At 37.1% G+C, this 19690-nt stretch overlaps 1 protein-coding gene across 14 annotated transcripts in view; it reads right to left on the bottom strand.

The window, feature by feature from the left end:
- GRAMD2B (GRAM domain containing 2B) overlaps positions 1 to 19690 on the bottom strand; it is a 40871-nt gene that overhangs the window by 1272 nt on the left and 19909 nt on the right. For 4 of the 14 annotated variants that reach the window (XM_085567287.1, XM_085567290.1, XM_085567297.1 and 1 more), the window contains exons 2-13: positions 15585 to 15707; positions 13885 to 13966; positions 13503 to 13569; positions 12485 to 12588; positions 8981 to 9076; positions 8235 to 8306; positions 8033 to 8113; positions 7286 to 7397; positions 5503 to 5625; positions 5236 to 5323; positions 4654 to 4755; positions 2 to 3134 (exon numbers count right to left, since the gene is read on the bottom strand). In XM_085567287.1, the coding sequence (XP_085423413.1) occupies positions 2954 to 3134; positions 4654 to 4755; positions 5236 to 5323; positions 5503 to 5625; positions 7286 to 7397; positions 8033 to 8113; positions 8235 to 8306; positions 8981 to 9076; positions 12485 to 12588; positions 13503 to 13569; positions 13885 to 13966; positions 15585 to 15707 (1231 nt within the window). In that variant the 3' untranslated portion in view covers positions 2 to 2953. Of the gene's footprint in view, position 1; positions 3135 to 4585; positions 4756 to 5235; positions 5324 to 5502; positions 5626 to 7285; positions 7398 to 8032; positions 8114 to 8234; positions 8307 to 8980; positions 9077 to 12484; positions 12589 to 13502; positions 13570 to 13884; positions 13967 to 15584; positions 15708 to 19690 lie in introns of those variants that run through there. The other 10 variants (XM_077790261.2, XM_021525006.3, XM_085567294.1 and 7 more) reach the window with 6 other exon arrangements.

Genomic DNA, 19690 nt, shown 5'->3' with positions numbered 1-19690 from the left:
AAAAGAGAGGAAAAGAGTTGTGAGGCAAGAAATGTTATACTACATTTCAAATAAAAAATAAAATCAAGACATACTCTTCAATATACTCTGGATGTTAATTCCCACTTACCTTTTCATACCTATGGTACTCCTGTTAAATGCTTCCCTTATTATAAGTGTAATATAAGTGCATCACATGGAACACCTAGACAATCAACTAGCAAGTTTCATATGAAGAACATCCCCTGAAATTTTCTCCTATGGATTTTCTACTCCATTAGCCAAAAGAAAATAAGACAGAAATAAAAATCAGAGCTAGAAGCAATGGGACAAGAAACTGAATTATTTTCACCTTGATTAAAATCCAGTAAAAGCCTCAAACTTCCAAGTCATAGCTCTCTAGCTAAATGGATAATTCAAAGTTTTGTAACAGCTTCAGCCATGATATGTGCACAGCAAAGTACAGTCTTCTAACCATTAGCAGACATGTCCCATTTACCAGATTTAGTGAATTGATTGTGGGTTATCTTCCTTTAGCTGCAATGAAAGTAATGTCAGCCAGTTGCGTCCTTGAGAATAATTTGAACAGACCTATTTTTACACAGCCTATTTATCCACTTTTCATCTCCTTGTCCTTAAAAGCAGAGAGGAGGGAACAGAGGTCACATCCCCAGATACACATGTTCTCAATATCTCAGTATCTTAGCAACTTGTCAGCACTGATTACAGATTTAGTCAAAGCTACTTTCAGGCTTTGAATTGAGGAGCCATTGTACTTCCTGATCAAAGATACCACTTTCCAGTCCTACATCATGATTTCTATCTCAGATGCACACCTTGCCCAAGAAGAACATTTTGGGGAAAGGGAAACAGTAAGAAGCACCTAATTTTATGAGAGTTGCTTCACATGTAAACAGGAACTTCCTTTTAGATTGGTAAATTAGTGTAAGGGAATGAGTAATATTAGGCCACATATTCCCTCCCACAATTTAATGCTTTATCCTTTGAGAGACACAGTGCATTTTAACAAGATGATAAATGCAGTTAAAAGCCAAGGTAGCAGTATTTTGCTAAACAATGATAGTTCCTTGGCTCCAAGTATGAAGGAGAACTTGTAAAAATCACAAGGTCGGACTGAAAAAGACATTGCAATGTATTTGTGCACTAACCAATTTTTAACTTGGTTAACTTGCATAAGCAGAGTAATTTTTAGTTTTTAATCTAGATAATCTCAATGTTCCAGTTTACAGTCCTGTGGTCACAGGGAAAGTAAGGGGAGGCATGACAAGTTATACTAGAACATGTATGCTACCTTCTGCTGCAGCCAGTTACCAGCACTTTTCACTAAGGCATATGAAACTGTTAAGCAACTGCAGTAACTTTGCTCAGAGAACAAAAAGCCATTAGATTTCTAACCACAGCTCATCTAGATTAGAACAGGATGTGGCAATACACAACTACAGGCAATTCTGATTTAGCTTGTATGCAGAGCACTTCATCACCCTGAATATTTGGCAGATAAAGGTAAGTCTTTAAGGCTCCAATCCTACAGACACTAAACAAAAAAATCAAGACACTAAACAAAAAACACACACCACTTAAGACTCTAATTCAGGACAGACGGTCACTTCTCTGGGAACAGCTGAATGACCTAACCATCCAGCTGTCCATTACCGTCTCCATGCAGAGACTATATAAGGGAGTGGGACAGTGCCTAGCCTTGTTGCAAAGGGCTGGCTGGCTTCCCACTGAAATGAGGTCTCCTAACGAACGTCTTGCCAGCCTGTCCCAGACAGCCAGAAAGCAGTAACCTCTTAAATGACCTAATTTGGCCAAAGACTGTAAATGGTAACCATCTGGTAAGCATTTTCCCTTTGTATTCACACTGTTATTATCCAGAAAATACAGAGGGGTTAAGCCAGCATTACTCTAGATTTCCATCGCCAAGAGGTTGAAGATGTGGGGGTAGTAGTTCTAAAACCTATGCCACACATGTAAACAGTAATATTATATAGTCTTAACTTTATGCTATTTGAGAAATTTGTTTTGGGGGAAAAAAGGTATTGAAAGGTCTTGGCCCAGACTCAGTTTTAGAAACAGAGGCAAAAATATCCCATGTGACTTAAGCACAAAGTAATTCAAGTAACTTTTGGTTTTGTTCCGCTAGTGCTTTTGTCATGCTCAGCCAGTGTATGTGTACCCAACACATAGTATTTTACCCACTGGTACTGGGTGCATTTGTCAAGGTTTGGGGGCAGGTGGGTCAAGGTCTGCAGGGGCCGCAGCAGTGGCCAGGGCCAGGGCCTGCCGTGTGCTGAACACAACCATTCCAGCAGCATCCAGCAGACCCATCACAGGGCACAGCCATGAGACCACTGCGAGTCTCTGGTAGAGTCTTTTACAAAGGGGAAAAACACCAAGTAAGGAAATAAGATCTGCACACCCACTTGTTTTGCACAGGTTTCCAATTTAAGCTTCCAATCGCTCACCAAGTACATTTAGCTATCCAATTAGAGAATGGTAAAAAACAATGGTCAAGTATAGGGAATTACACAACTGGTGCAGCAGTATTTGTGTTACTGAAGTAAAACAAGCAGATCTCAGCCACTCTTTTTGAAGAAGCTGACTACATATGTAAGCAAGCACCAAGCACCATTTTTCTTAATCAAAACCCCAGAACTCCAACAAAAGCCCCAAAGAGAAAAATTAATCAAATACCAATAAAGGTTGAGTTCAAAATCCTTAACTCTGGGATTAAAAGAAAAAAAATTTAAAAAAAAATTAAGATCACTACATAATGCAATAATCACCCCTGAAGTGTCTGCCTCAGGAACACTTGCCCTGGTTATAAGCTTCAGCACAAGGCAAAGCATTTAGACATACCAGTGTTTATATTAAGGTTAATTTATAGTCCAAAACCTAGTCTTTTGCCTAGGGAAACATGCCACCTTTTGGTATTGAATCTGGTGGTAATTCAACACTTTTCAAAATAAAAGAGCATAGAAACACAGCAAGAACCTAATTGGTCTATCAGCATTTGCATTATATCATACAATGTTACCTTTTCCAATTTTCTAAGATTAGCAGTTAACTCGTCACAAAGGGCGTCAGCATTAGTTTGCAGGTGAGTTCCCAAATCTTGGTGCATTTGATGTCTGTCAAATAAAAAAATAAGTGTGACAGACTCAAAAAAAGAGGAAAAGAGAACTGGATACACATGTAGATGGCAACAGTGCCAAAACTGTAAACTGTACTGGTTTACAGAAAACAAAAAAGTGCTAAGTCACTTCTTGACAACATTTTTAACGTGATCTCATTTTCTAGATATTTGGATAGAACACTTTAGAGCTATTTCCACCAAAAAGTTCCGTAAGTTCAACATCCTGTGACATGGAGGAAATTGTAAAGTGCACACCCTTGACACTGCAGGAGTGCACATTAAATATTCCTTCCTGTATCTTGCATTGTTCAGGATCAGAGCAACAGAAACAGGACTTTCTTGTGTGTTTCTGAAGAGGACATAGTATCTTACTAATAAAAATATGTGGCACAGGTTTACCCCACTTCTTGCATTATAAAATGGTATAATATAAATGCAAGGCTGCATAGGTAGAGCACCATTTCCCTCCTATCCCTTTTTTTATGAAGAACCTGGCTCTGTCTTCGGACACATGCATACAAATCCTACTACTTTCCACAGATGACAGGTGAGACCAGTTGGATCATAAACAGCACAGTCACTGTTTGATATGACCACAAATGCAATGTCAGAGTGACCTGATCTGTCATGGATGGATAATCAAAGAAAGCTGAATTTAAAAGCATACTTTTGTAAGAGCTTGCTAAATTTGAACCACTTTGCAAACAGTTCCATCATGCCTGAGTCAGCTCTGTCTTGAATTTTATTTTTCCCTTCTCTTTTTCACATAGTGCTTCTCCAGCTGTTATCATTTCCAGTCACGTTGCATGTGGCTGCAGGTTTTGCACTGAGTTTACAAATTACTTCTGAAGCCATATTATTCAGAGCAGCCCAGAGAAAAAAGTCTGTTATATGAAAGGGAGAAGACTTAATGCGAAATCTAATGCTCAATAAACTAATAAATAAATAAAATAAAATAAACTTAGTATTCTCACCAGTACCCAGTTTAACTTCCTAAGACAAGAGCAGGGAGCCAATACAACTTTATAGAGGCAAACTACTGTGGAGAAAAACCACATACCCCTGCACTGCCCCTCCACTTAATGTTTGCATATTTTCTATCTATGCAACATGGAGACAAAAAAAAAATCAAAAAAACTTACTGCAGGGGCAGATGACAGCCATGACTCCAGCCACAAAAATGAATAATTTATGTAACTATGATCCCTTTCCCTATTTCCTCTTCAAATACACAGACACCTGTCCCTTGTTGCGTTTGGATTTTGCTTTGGTTTGGTTTTGTGGCGTGGGGTTTTTTATTTCAGAAAGACAGGATATCAGTTTCTAAATGGTATATAGTCAACGTAAAGCTTTATACAAGCAAGACAGATGTATTAACTTAAAGAGCATGAAGTATGTTCTAACATACTAATCAAATTACACTAAGACTGAAGACAGAAGTTACACCTTTTTATGGAATCATTGCTCTGGAAAAAGATTTTACATCCCCAATACTTTTCCAGAGTTTATCTTACTCCTTAATATGTGAATCAAAGGCTGTCATGGACATAAGGCGTTCCTCCAGGACATTGATTTTATATCTCATGTAGAAGGTAGAAAGTATTAAAACACAAACACTGTAAGAGAGAAAAATAAGGTATATCAGTTAAAGAAACTTTAGCAGTACCTGAGAAATTAATTGTTAAAAGCCATAAATTGCTACTTGCAAGTGTTCAATAATAAAGTATTGTTCTTAGAAACATTTCAGGAATACCATCAATGGCATTCAGACAGTTATGAAAATCTCAAACTTCAATATGTGTTTGCTAAGTGGCATGAAAAAGGAACCTCTGCAAGTACTTAAACACTTTTAACATTTTCTGAATCAAAGGACCCTTTGCTTTTAGAAGTAAATGGCTAGTTAAATATAAGCCTGTCACAGCAGGCTTATATAGATATATGTATATACACATTTCTGGGAAGTGTAAAGGCCACAATTCCCTATAATTTCCTTTTCTCAAGTAAAGTTTAGATTATATCAATCATGCTTAGACTATATCAATCAAGTAAACATAAGAAAATCCTAGTTTTTGACAATCTTGGTATTGCTAACTTACAGAATTGCATAAAATACAAGTACATGGTTCAGAGATAAGAGCTTCTGGGTCGTTACTTTGTGGAGGAACCTGAAGGCTTCCGAATGGCCTGCAATAGAAAAAACCAAGTCTTACTTAGAGCAGAGCAGGCCACAGAATATAAACAATGTTTTGAAGAATGCAACAGATGATGCAGAGGGAGAAACAAGAAAGAGATCTTCCATGTTATATACTTATGCAAATTTATCTCAAGTTATTCCAGCTGAAGAGCTGTCCTTGAATTCTTACCATTTCGAGGACTGTTTCGGGCTTTCCCATCAGGCCCACGTTTACTATGTGCATCTGAACGAACAGACTTGGCCTCAGGCTTGGAAACTTTCAAATGAGTCTCTGTTTCAACAACGTGATAATCTGGGAAAAGAAATCATTTTAACAGAGGTGAAATACAAAGGTTAAAGGAAATTGCTAATAGCTTATTTTGGTCAAGAAACAGAGGAAGAGGAGAATATTAAAAGGTGCAATTCTGTACTTTTGGTAAAAAGTAGAAGTTGATTTAGTATCCTTGAAACAGCTTACATATTAATTCCACATCAACACTAAATAAAAGAAGCACCTGGATTGAGAGAAAATGATGTATGTTGCATTTATATTCCAGATCTTTTAAAAGACAGCAACCCATGAAAATCTTGAAAGCTACTACTGAATTTCTAAGCAGAAGATTATAGTCACAAAAGTAATCTCTCAAAAGGCCTGAATTCGCTAGAGTAATGATTCCAAATTACTTTAATAGCAACACCAAATGGGGATAGTGCATTGTTCCTTCAAAAAGGATATTAAAACTCCTTTTCCTGACTGTCTTTAAAAATGCCAGTGGTATCTTGAAATAAATAGAACTGAAAAATCTAATCACACTCAATTTTATGCTTGAGCTGTTTACCCTGGACTTGCTCTAATGATGCACAAAAAACAACCATGAATGACAGACGTGCTACCTTTCACCTCTGCTTTCAATTCCTTTTCCTAGGATGGTTCTTTGCCTGGGTATTGGTTTTCATTTGCGGAAAAAACAAATTGTTTGAAGTAGTCACTAACTATCAGGAAGTAACACAGCAAGTTAAAGCATTATTTAGAAGCACTTCTGTGGCATGTGATGACACCACAACTTAATGAACAGCATCACACAATTAAAGACAGATGCACAGTAAATATCAAATACCAATGAAAGCAAGTAACTCCAAATCATTCTGCTGAGCAAAAGACACGAACAAGAAGGAGAGTTAATAAAAAATAACATGACAGAGAGCTGCTATAAAAAACAACAGTATCTTTCAGCAGTTTCTTATACCAATTATAGTCAAGATGGAACCCAGAGCACTAACAGCATAACAACACATGAATATCTTAATATATATTAATTGTACAAGAGAACACTCTAGATTTTCATAATAGCATTCAGCATGAGCTACACAAAACAAGTATTGCTGCACTCATGAAGTTATGAAGTATGGGTTATGAAGTGAGTTTCAATCAGCATGACTGCTAGTTAGCAGAGAGAAGAGATTACAAAGAGTGTGATGAAGAAAGAACAACTCTGGATGGTATCTTCAAATATCTTAATAGCTGAAAAGAATAAAATGAATGTTTAAAAAACCCCACCAAAATACATGTTAAAAACAACCTTGATGACCAAAAGTCACCAAGGTACAAAGCATTATTTACATAGATCAGAAGTTGCACTGTGACTTGAACTACTTTAGAATGGGTTTTGATTGTTCATTTTTCCTTTGGATTTTAAAGCATGAACAGCTCCTACATTCTGTCTCTGTTCACATGGCTAAGCAACTGGAACCAGTAGTGACAATTTAGAGCTGCTGATGACCAAGTCATTGCCTGAGTATGGATTGCAAAGGGCCATAGTAACAGAAAAGTACACAGTGGGGCCTTGACGAAGTTCTCAAAATCCACATAATTCTCCAGGACCATGGAGACTCTAGATTCTACATCAGAATGGGATATAGAAGCAAAACTGAGCTAATCTACTCTCCTCTTGGGGCTCCATGATCCAACTCACCTTGGAAGCACTCCAGCTCTGGTGTCTGCGAGCCTGTGCTGCTGGACTCTTCCATCTCTTGTCTACGCTGCTGCACTATTCCATCCAGATCAGAATAATCTTCGTTGAAGTCCTGATGGGGAGATTGAATCACAAAAAGGCTCAGCCTTGTTCTAAATTGAAACAATCCAATTTCCTCTAGAATCCGAACAAATGATCAAAGCTTTAGAACTGTTTAACTAGGAACAATCTCTGATATCAACATGTTGAGATCAAACTAAAAAATAAGCAACATAAGATCAGAATTCAAGCTTCATCTCCTCCCTTGTCTGTAAGAAAGACTGTTAAAGTAGACAAGTTGTGAAGTCCAGGAGAAGTTCACAGACTTTGACTTTGGTCATCACATGTGGCTTCACAGCTCTTTCATATGAGTGTTTTACACAGCTTTACAGAGGAAGGTTTGCTACTAGAAACACTGCAAAAACGGTCCATCGCAGACTTTACGTCAGTACAGTGAAATCTGACTGCTAGACAAAGATATGAAGAACATACAGACCTTGAATAAATCCAAAGCGCATGCATGTATATAAACTGCATGTCATGGATAATTATGCTAATTATTTCAACTGTTTTCCAGTATTAAAAACTCATGGAAATTTTAGAAACAGATGTAATGATTTTCTTCAGTTTCTTTTCTTCAGGCATTATAAATAGTACTTGCAATGAAAGATGCCGTGCAACAAAAGAATAAACTTCTAAGCTGTTTACCAGGGGCAGAGTTCTAGGGCGATCAGCCCTGAAGCTGTTTTCTGCAGAAGAGGGATTTGGACTGTTGCCCATGCTTGTATCCTGAAAAAAAGCAGCAAGCACTTTTAACAGGGAACATGAGCAGAAAGTACCATTTCACAGCAAGATAGCAGTAATAATGAATACAAAGCTACATACCATCTTCACTGCCACTAGTACTTACATCAAGATGTGTACAGATAGATTTTAATAGCTTGTAGGTGGTATCTCTGGAGAGTAGTGAGACAAACATGTACTGCAAAATAAAAGTTCCATGACTGTTTGCAAAACAGTCTTCCTCTTATCTATATAAAACTTGACAGGTGATTTTGCTAACCAAGTAACAATTTTCAAGAACTTTTTATGGCAGGAAAAACCTGTGGTCCTTCTAAGCCTACAGCTTGATGTCTATCACACAAACACAGAACAGACACATAGAAGTTAGCATGTAGAACAAGAGCATACTCCAGATCTGTTCTGTCTTTTAAAAACACTTTTCATGCTACATTTTACCTACCCCTTAAAAAAATCCAAACAAAATCCCAAACTTGCTTTTATGTACTGTCCCCTGCACCCACAAAATATTTGTGCAATGAAAATATGTTGTTTCTTAAGCTGCTTATAGGATAATCACATTTTCTACTGATAGATGTAATTACAATTCCCAAATATCATTGTAAGCAACACTTTTTTGTGTGTCTAAAGTATGACTGGTTAGGAAGGAGATACAAGTAAATGGACTAACATTGACAGAGCTGCTAACAAGGAAGGTAATTCTCTGTGCATGCACCTCCTTACTCAGATTTTTCAGTTCCTCTGGTGCTATGAATTCTTGGAAAAAAGGAATGAATGATTTCAGAGAGCATGTGGCAAACAGAGATTCTATTCTGTATTTTCTCACTGAATACCTTGTCCTCCAGGAGTACTTACCCTATCTGTCACTGTTGCTATGATAAGAGCATTTGGCACAAGAAGGGCAGTTTTGGTTTTCTTCAGAAGTGTCACTGACAGCACAGGTATACTGATCTGAAACAACATCAACATAGTGTTGGAATCCCAATACTTGCATACAAATCTGCATCACACTCTTTCCCGAGAGGCCAACCCAGCTACTGGGATAAGCCAGACCTTCACCATTCAAAGATGTCTCCACTGCCCTTCTGATTAGTATTATTTCATGTAAAATAAGAAATAGTAATAATCTGAAACCATACTACCTATTTTTACTTCAGCTTTTATAAAATGCCAATCCAGGTACTAGTTTCCTGTGTCTTCCTTTCCTGATCCTTCTGGCTTTTACAAGACTATGGGCTTAGTGAACTGCAGATCCACAAATTGAACCAATCTCAAAGCTATGTTTCTTTGTTTAGAAACCAAATATTTGAGAACATATCAGACAAGAAAAGCTTGTTGAATAATGAGCATGGAGGTCTTCTGACCACTCACAGATCTGCAACAAGCAGGTGAGCAAATAGCTTGTCCTTCAGCAAGGTTGAAAGACCCAATACTGACACACCTGCTGATTCCAGCTGATTCCTGTGTGTGCCAAGGAGGCAGAATCCATTTACATTGAAAAGTTCTCAATTTTCCTTCCTCCTTTATGTTTACATCCAGCACCATTAGTGTAACATCTACTAAGTTTCAGAGTATTTCACTCCACATATTCTGCATAGGCTCTTCCTGTAAATCCCAATTTACAAAGGTAAAAAAACCTGATTGGAGACAGTGAGTTGAAAAGCCTAGAGATGTATTGAGTTAGGCAAACATAATAATCCTGGATATGTATATAATATAATAATCATGGATAATAACATCCATGATTAAGAAACAGATAATGTAAAAAATATCTCTGGCACACGCTCTCAGAAGTAGTTGAGAAATTTGGAAGCAAGAATCCATAATTTGTTCAGTTAGCAATCACAATACTGAATTAAAATATGCCATTGGAGGAGAATGAAGTTACTCTGTGCAGTTTCTTGTTAGCTTTTGTTCAGAAGAATAACACAAAATCATGAAATGAAAATTTGTACCAGGTTAAAAAAAAAAAAAAATCTTTGTGGGTAACAGTTTGGTTGCAAGACTGCCAAATACTGTTTGAACAGAACACCTGCTAGAAGAAAGCAGCTTACAATTTTTCTAGTTAGTTCAGTTAAACATTCACCTTAAAGAACTTTAAATCAGAGATGTAAGCAGCATTCTACTGTGTGTAGTTTAGATGGATAACATTACAGTAATCAAAACTAATGTGTCCATTCAGCACTTGCTTACTACACTGTTCCCACAGCATTGGTTTGGAAAAATGGAATCTCTGATCACAAATGCTTTTATCTGGAACAACAATTATTTCAGAATAAAAGGTTTACCTGCAGGTAACATACAAAGTAATTTAAAAAGGTAAAAAAATGTCTAAATCCAAGAAAGACTCAAGGCCAACATATATAGCCAAATTAGTGCTACCTGGAAAGAAAGTTTTTCAATGCCTATTCAATCCTGCAGAAGCAATCTTTTGCTTTTGAATATACAGTGTCTTTACTGCATACTCAAAACTCCTGAATTGCATAACTGTCCCTTGCAGGAAAGCTTTCAGCAAAAAAAAACCCCAAACCTGCAGGTAGAACTCCTGTCAAAAATTAAATGGAATGTGTAGATCTGCTGTTTCTCACAATAAAACACTTTATCCCTAAGCCTATATTGTTTTACAAATTTTAAGCAACAGAAGCTTTGTGTCCTGGAAACTTTTGTCAGTATATCTGACTACTAAGAATGTTCCTCTTCCTGAACAGCTTAATTTCCTCCTTCCTCTCCCACGACAACATTTTTCACTGTATCCCTGATTTTCAAGCTTTTTTCTTAATGGTAGTCCTAAAAGCTGAATGAAGCTGCAAATACACGATAAGGACTATCTCCTTCACTCTTAACTTTCCCCATAATGTTTTCTGAAAATAAGACCAAGAATTGAGTAATTTGCAATATTGCTATTATTACATTTCCAATGTTTATTCTACCCTATCTTGTAAAATGTTTTCGCTTTTCAGCATATATGTATGTATACATTCCTGAATTCAAAACCCTGCTGATAAATAATTTCCTAGTACTACATTATCATTCTACATATTTTTACCAGCTTTTCTACTCAGTAAAGTTCTACAATATTCTTGTACACATTTAGCTTAGTTGACATTAGAAAGCTGTTCCCCAGTTTGAAGTAGTTGCATTTGTTCGTGGTGAACAGAAGATTGCTAGTACAGCAGCTTAAATTTTAATAAATTGCAAAGATTGCTGTTACTAATATTGAATGACAGTAGTCAACCAGTTGTTCTTTCCTTTGTGTCATACTGCTTTCACCAATATATAAACCATCCACATTAACACAGTCTTTGACTAGTAGAATCCATTAATCAGAAATGAACAATAGTCCTGGGCGAAGTAGTGGAACACAATAACCCATAAGATCACTATGGACAATGTGCTGTCAATAATTTTAAACATTCTATAAACCTATTACACTTTATAAAAAGCCCTTTAACAACAGATAGTACACCATCAAAACACTGACCACAGAGAAATGAGATAATCTTAACCCCTAAACTGATTTCAGGATTCAATGCACTGGATTTAACCAGGAAGTTTGTTCAAGGATGCACCTGAAACAAAGAAGCCAAAGAAATCCTTGAAGCAAATTGGTCTGTTTCCCCAGAAGAGGTCAAAACCAATGGAGTTTATGTAAACTAAGCATGCTCCAAAAGCTCCAAATCAACAGACTAAGTCTTTGGTTTTTTCTGTATGCTTATAATTCACTTCAGGGGTACTAAGCTTTAGGTGGATCACCAAGAAAAACCAATTTATGATCTTCCCAACAGTCCACATATCAGCTCTGATCTGCATACTGGGCTCACAAGTAAAAACCTTGTCAACTTGTTTTTCTTTTATCCTGTTTTCTTTCTATGCAAAATGGGACTGCTAGAAGAATCCTTCTGAGAGCTTTGCTACTCAAGCCAAAAGCCACTTTTAGTTCTTCCTTTCTAAATGCCTTAATATGCTTGATCCTTCTCTTCATGCCTCAGTTATAGCCTTGGAGCCCTTAATATTTTTCAGCCTTCATTCCTCCTGCTCCTCTGCCTCTTTAATGTACTTACCCCAAGAAAAATATTTTTGCAATTTGTATTACATGGGTTTGACAGTGCCCTTACTGCTGCTTGTCAGATCCTTTCATCTGTTTCTTTCAGACACAAAGTCCTTAAACAAGAGATTCAGTCTCTAATAATAATACGTTCAGTTCTAGACTATATTTCAAGCATCACTTATAAATAATGATTGTATTCAATAAAACTTGGAAGTACTACTATTCTAGCCTTGCATAATAATTTGAACTTCTGGTGATGAAAAAGTTGTTAAGAATAGCATTACCATTCTATACATAAACATTTTACTAACCTTAGTGTCTTTACCAAAAACCTTGGAATGGAAGCAAATCCAGTTTTCAGAAAGGAATAACTTTCCTTGATACAGAATTTCTTTCTGCAGAGCACAGGTAAAGCCTGAAACAAATAGAAATTCTATAATCTTGAATGTAATAAGAACCCAAGCCAAGCCAATTTGGCTACTGTTTTGTTCTTTTTACAAAGCTATGATATATTTTGGTTTATACCTTTTGAGTAACATTGTAAAAACTCAGAATTCTCAGTAAGTGTAATTAACACTGAGAAGCACAGAAGATGTAATGGGCCTAAGTTTAGACTCAAAGTATTTGAAGGACAATAACTGAAATGAATAAAATGAATAGCAACATGCAACTGGCCTCCAAAGGTCAAAAATTATTTTCTGAGAGAATACGACCCAGCTTCCTATAAACTTTTTACTAACTTCTAGGCAACTGTATTACTTAAAGGTGAAGAGCTTAATGAAAGGTTTTGTCTTTAAACTACCAGCTCTATGGCTGTTGTCTAAACTAGATGTCTAACAGAGATGTAACACATTTAAAGTAATACTGCTTTTACTTCACAAACATTGAGCAAACCATTTCACTCATGAACCTCCTTCCCTGCATTCCTTTCAAGAAACATTTGCTATACATGTCTGTGTAAAATTCCCTTCTTATAAGTACTACATCATTAAAACATCAACAGCGAAAACTCAAGCTAATTCACTTGACTAATGCTGTCTCAAGTACTTCCTTTATTAAGCAAGGTTCAGTACCAAAAAATACTGCATTAGGCTACTCTCCAGGAACGGCAAAGTGGGGTACAATTTCCAAATACAGCAAACATGCAGAAAAGTAAGTTTTCCAAGATTACAACAAAATGCCTATTGCATGTGGATCAAGGCCCCGTAGCTCTAATAACTGGAGTTAAAAGTTTTTAAAATTTAGATAGCTCCTCTTATACATCACCACATTTGCTGGGTAACAACATTATCTATGATCCACAGCCAACAACATGGGATTAATACTTACTTTGTTTCAGTGGCTCATCAATGGGAACATCTAGAAACAGCTTATGAAAGTGTGCGTTTGCCTTCAGCTAAAAAACAAAAAGCCCGACAACAAAACCACACATACTTCATTAGACAGTCTGACAATCAAGTGACCTGCTCCACTTCCTGTCTCCCACACACCTTCCCATTCTGCCCACTTGTTTTACAATAAATCCTCCTTTTTTCCTATGTGGCTATTAAGGCTATATTGTGCTTTACTCAGACTCTTAATACACTGATGACAAAGAAACCTGTGTCCTTATAGAACCATGAACTAAAGTGTTGCTAAATAAAAACCTTTCATGGTAGTTATGTGTTTACTTTCACTCTGTGTAAGCAGACAAGTAGTGCCTTTGTCTTACCTGATTTGAAGCACGTTTTTTCCTTTCAATCTTGGAGTCACTTTTGATTGTCAGAACTGGACTGTCTGTGCTGCTCTTGGTCCTGAAGATTTAAATGCATTTGATTTAAAGCATTAAAGCCTCGCCTCTGTTCATTAGTCTTGGTAAGTTATCAACAGGATGTGCTTTTCCATGGAACATAATAATCCTTCAGATAATTTATCTAATTCATCAAGGATTATGCAGAGATAAAGAGGAGTGTATCTTTTCCTAAACTGCATCAGTCCGCTGAATATGACAGTCTGATGGAGGTCTCCTTTTAATTCACAAGTAGAATTTGTACAGCTCTGGTCATTTATAGTGGAAATCCAACCAAAACCTCAAACAACTTAAAAAAAAACAAACAGGTATAGACAAATTCTCTGTGGATGGCTGGGAAAATCAGTTTTGCCTGTTTTATACAGGAGGAATCAATAACACATATTCTTCAGAAAAACAGAGAAGTAGGACAACTGTTTCATAAATCAGAAAGAGCAGAACACTTTCTCTTAGATCGATGTGGCACAGAATAAATGCATATTAACACACTAATAAAATCAGGTAGCTCTTTTTCAGAAGCCCTCAGATGCAAAGAGAACAGCACAGGACTCACATCACAGGACTCACACTAAATGACCTGAAAAATACGTTGTGGTAAAGATACAGTAGGGAAATAAAGGTGATAAAAAAGTTTCCATTACTGCACCATATGAGTGAAAGGAAGAAAAACCCTGAGTGTCATGGAAACAAAGTAGTAAAGAGATTGTATAGCAATCTGATATTGAACAGCAGAGAAACTAGCTGCGTATCTCAGGCAGTCCCTCATAGAAGAAAACTCTGAAATATGTGAGTACATGTATTTTTGTGCTTATGTAAAGTACAGGTTGAACTGAAACAAACTGCAAGCCTGGCAGAAATCTTATGTTTAGCGTTCACCAAAAATAGTCAATTATAGCATATGAGAGGTAAGACTGCAATGTTTTGGGAAAGGAAATGATAACACATTTCTTCAAATACTTTTCCCTCAAAGATGCTTCATAAAATTCAATTATGTTTTTTAAAATATTTGCCTTGTGGCCAAAACAACAGTGTCAGGCTGATCAGTGACTTTTACACTGACTGTTCTGTTGACAAAGTGAAATGGATGCAAAAGTTCAAGCCATCCATGTGGGATTTTAGCTTCTTTTAGAAGCACTTAAAATGCATTCCAGTTCTCCAACAAAAGAAGAATGAGTGTCTTTGTGGGGACATTAAAAAAATCTGATGCAATATATGGCACAGAGTCCAAAATTAAAACTTATGTCATAGTTTTACCATGGGCAATCAATATTCCAGCATGAAAGTGTTTGGGAAACAGGCCAGGACTAAAACTGCAGCTCTGTTTGACTGCCTGTCAAATTGATTATGAAAGGAATGTAACTAGCAGTGGCACCAAAGAGTGCAATATATTTTTTCCTAGAAGAGGGGAACTAAACCAGCTCAGAGTCTAAATTCTATTTTGATTGCTTGCAATGGGTAACAGAGCAACTAAGGAAGGTGCGTGGATTCCAATTCACTTGCAGAGTGTGCACGCTAACCCTAGGATATCTGATAAATATTGCCACCCAGTCTAACTTTTGAAGTGGGTTGCAGCCATTCAAATTATATTATTAGAAGAAAACTTACAGCATTTTTGACATTACCTATCAACATCAACTTTTTTCCGGTCATCAAAATACTCCATTTCACTGGCAGGGGTCTGAAGCGACACAGTGGGTGATTTTCCAGACTTTCTTTTTTCTTCAGTTCCATTTTCTCCATCTGAACTGCAGAACCAAAGAAATAGAAGTGTGCATTACAGGATTCACAGTAATGCTGAATGCCACAGCAACATGTTGACAATACAGCATATATTAAAGAACAAAATCGTAACTTATATTTCTGTTGAGATCCTGAAAAAATCTTTGCCTACGGACTCGATAGTACTATACATCTGAGCTCCAGTACTGGAATTTCAGCAATGAAAAGCAGAAAATTGAAAGACTGCCATGGATATCTCAGCACTCATAAAATTTGTAGCTCCAGCTCCTGTTCTGAAGATAATGTCTTGTTTAGGAAAAATGCATTCCATGTTCAGTACTTAGATTCAGATGAGTAATGGAAATAAATTTGATTGGCAAGCCATGGAAAGAACATCTTGCATGACAGCACTTGATGCTTAGCAGATTATTTGTGGCTCAATATTGCAAGAGGAAGATGGGTCCTATTTTGCCTCTCACTTCCCATCTTCTGTCAGAGGCCATATTCAGAGTCTTCACAATAAAGGTTTCTCGACACATACAAAAAGTATTTGTTTTATTTTACAAAAGCAGCACTGCCACCACAGTGCATTGTCTTTTCACAGCATGTGCCACTGCTTCAGAAATGTGTGTTATGGACCCAGCGTCTGAAAGCTAAGCAATGTGCCACTAGAGTCTCCCCCTGGCTTCCCTTTCCATAAATGTCCAACAAAAAGACAACTCAGAAAATTTAGGGAAAAAGAGCTGTTATTAATAACAGGGTGTGAAGAATTATGATACTTTAAAATGACATGACAAATACATACACACACTTGCCTGCAGAAACCTGAAGCTTCACAAAAACTACAGGATGCTCTTAGGATTAAAAAGGAAAGCCAAACCATGTCACCCATTATTTTAATGCCTAGCCTGAATGACTCCATTTACAGAAGCCTTCCATTAAAATGTTTAATTTCTGCTATTTTACAGCAAGACTACAGCCATCATGTGACAATGTCTTTACTATGAACAATTTTTTTTCTTACTAAGGCAAAAATTTTGTTAACAGAGGTTCTCAAACTAATTTAATCTTCCTTTAGGAAGGGAACAAAAAGATCTTTTGCTTTTATTACACTCTGATGAGTAAGATCAGAAGATATGCCTCACCTTAATTGAAGTCTAATGAGGTGTTATCCTACCTCACAGCTAAACTAGAACTTATGTCACAGGACAAATGCCAGGATTCTCAAGGCATCTTATATTCACATAGAGCAGTTATTTCCATATCTAAGCCTTCCTCAGCACCCTTAGCACTCCCCACCACAGGGGCACTGAATTCCTACTCCCCAAAGTCACATGTTATTACTGTGACTTTCAATCCTTTCAATTATACACAAAGACAATAAGAAAAAAAACCCTATTATTTCCCCATTGGATCAGCTCTGCCTTGACCATGAATCATCAGCTTTTATTTTCAGTCAACATAAATGACAACTAAATAGAAAATTCATGACATTCAAGTGGAACCCAATCTGCCTAAAAAATCCAAATAAGCAGCTTTATGCTGTTTGAGATTCTAAACAGACAGACAGACTACCTACTCAAGGTGCTCCCTGCAAGCATAGGGGAGTTTGCATTCCAAAAATCTCCAAATCCTGAAAATGTCTTATTCACAGTCTTGCTATGTTTCTATTACCCAAATCCTTGGACTCCAAGAGTGGCCAGAGAACACCAGAAATGAATGGGATAAGGAACAGGGTGAGGCAAAATTGCCAGGTTCAAAAAAAGCAGCTTAGCATTGAAACTCCCAAGTGAACAAAACTACCTAACACAGCATTGTTTTTAAGATTAGTTGCTTGAGCCTGAAGCCTGACTGGTGTCCATTACTGCTTTGGTCAGACTGCTACTCTCACATGGCAATGCTACCAACTTATCAAGGAGGCCTGTCTCATGTCTCTGTAGTACAAGTATCTTTTAAAAAAACCTGTAACACAGGTTCTACCTCTCACTTACATCTGTTAGTGTGGTTAGATGCTTTGCTGCTGCTTTTTTAAATTACAATTCATACTCCCGTTCCCTCATCCATTCTTTCTGTTTTCCCTGCTAATTTCTACTAGTCATGAATCTCTAGCATCTGAACCTATTCCATCCAGCTGCTTTCAGGTGGCAGAGAGCTCAGCCATCCCAATATGCTAATCCTGCTAACAGCTGTGTGAAGGAATGCTGAGCTAACTTGTGCCAACCTGCTCACCTCTCCAGGATGCCTCCTGAGGACAGCAGTACAGCTGTGAGGAGACTCACCCTATTGCTAGTGAGCAATAGGGTATATTCCTACTAGCTGATACAGTTTCACCACGTCTATCCTTCACCCTATATCCTTAAGCCTCCTTTACATAATGAAAAACTGATAATTATAGCTCCGCACAGCAGATGTTTTCTAAGTATCAGAAGAATGTTTCCTTCCCTAAATCACAAGTAAGTTAAAGCACTTCTCACATTCTCATGAGTGAGCTAGTACTCATAAATGCTCTGTAAAAAGAGCACAAAAGTCAGGAAAACAACAACAAAGTCAGGAACAACAACAACAAACAGATTAAGAGCACTTAAAATCATTGTAGTGATTCTCACTACAACTGTTCGGAGTAGATGCACATAAAAAACCCCTGGATTTACAAATGTCAGGGCAAAGCAAAAGAACTTTGTGACACTGTGACCACTGAAATGAAAAAAAAAAAAAAAAAACAAACCCAAATCTCATATATTCGGTACTACTACCAAGCCGATTAAAATAATAGCTAAAAGAAAAGAAGTTGTCTCTAGTTTCCAAATAGAGAACAGTTGTCATAGGGAATATTTTCAAAACCAAGTCCTGCACTTACAGTGGAATCCTACACTGCATCTAAGCTAGTTAACATAAACATTAGTTGTGTTTATGGGAAAGTGCTATGAAATGCATAAACCAAGGTAGTGGGCCAAGTTCCATTCTAATGTAGTTCAGAAACACATTATTCATCAATAAATTTTAAAAGCTAGAGGAACTTCACCTCTTCTGATCTGAATGGTTTCTGGGAACACAAACAGCAGATGTATGTCAAGTTCCTTGTATTGCATAAAATTCTCTGAACTCCAAACTTTCTTGCTTGGCATTAACCTTCATTAGGACCTGAAAAATTCAGACTCCCTGTGTAAATTACCACATTACTGTACCACATTAATGGGAATTTTTCAAGAGGAAAAAGATTAAATACATTAATCTAAAATAGCAGCTTTGCCTCTGTTCATTTCAAATATAGGTTGAGTAAAAAGCATTGAACAAAAACAATGAGAGAGAGAAATGGTAATAGGCCAGAAACAACTGCTGTCTTTGACAACCCCAGTACTGAACCAGACACAAACACTTCTCAGGCATATACAACAGAGACCAAAATTCCAGAACCATATGGTGGTTACTGTCTTCAATTCCCTGCAACCACAAGAATCCTACTACAAAGCTTCCTCAGGACACCAACACTACCTGGTCTGCCTGACAACTGCTCTAGAAGTTCAGAAAACACAGTAAGTTGTGACAAACCAGTTTGCCAGTCCACACACTGCGGATAAGTTATGTAGGAAGAAAAAAGACCTGTTGAATAATCAGATATGTTAGGTATATCTTCATTTGTTTGCAAAACTGGACTCAAAGCATATTTCCCAAGGGTTTAATGTAACTCAGCATTAGTGCAATGCTCCTTCTGGGGATGGAGCATACATATTAGATCACCCTGTTACCTTAGAAGCCTTGTTGGTCCAGTTTCAGTTGTGTTATACAAAAAGGATTAATTTTGCAACAGCTGTTAGACCCAAATGATCAACCCAAGAAGTCGGGGAATAATTTCTCCCCAGATGTCTACAACCATGCTTGGTACAACTAATAAGAAAATATCGATCGCAAATACAATGACATTATGTATCTTTTGGTTCTGTTTGATTGATTAGGTAGCTGTTGGCAGACTGATAGGATTTGACAAAAGAATCAAGGTAGTGTGAACCCT

This window comes from Lonchura striata, chromosome Z (genome assembly GCF_050655825.1).
Source record: "Lonchura striata isolate lonStrDom1 chromosome Z, ASM5065582v1, whole genome shotgun sequence".
In the NCBI taxonomy this organism is placed as follows: Eukaryota; Metazoa; Chordata; class Aves; order Passeriformes; family Estrildidae; genus Lonchura; species Lonchura striata.
The sequence above is the reverse complement of the archived record's forward strand: the minus strand, read 5'-3'. Positions and strand labels throughout refer to the sequence as shown.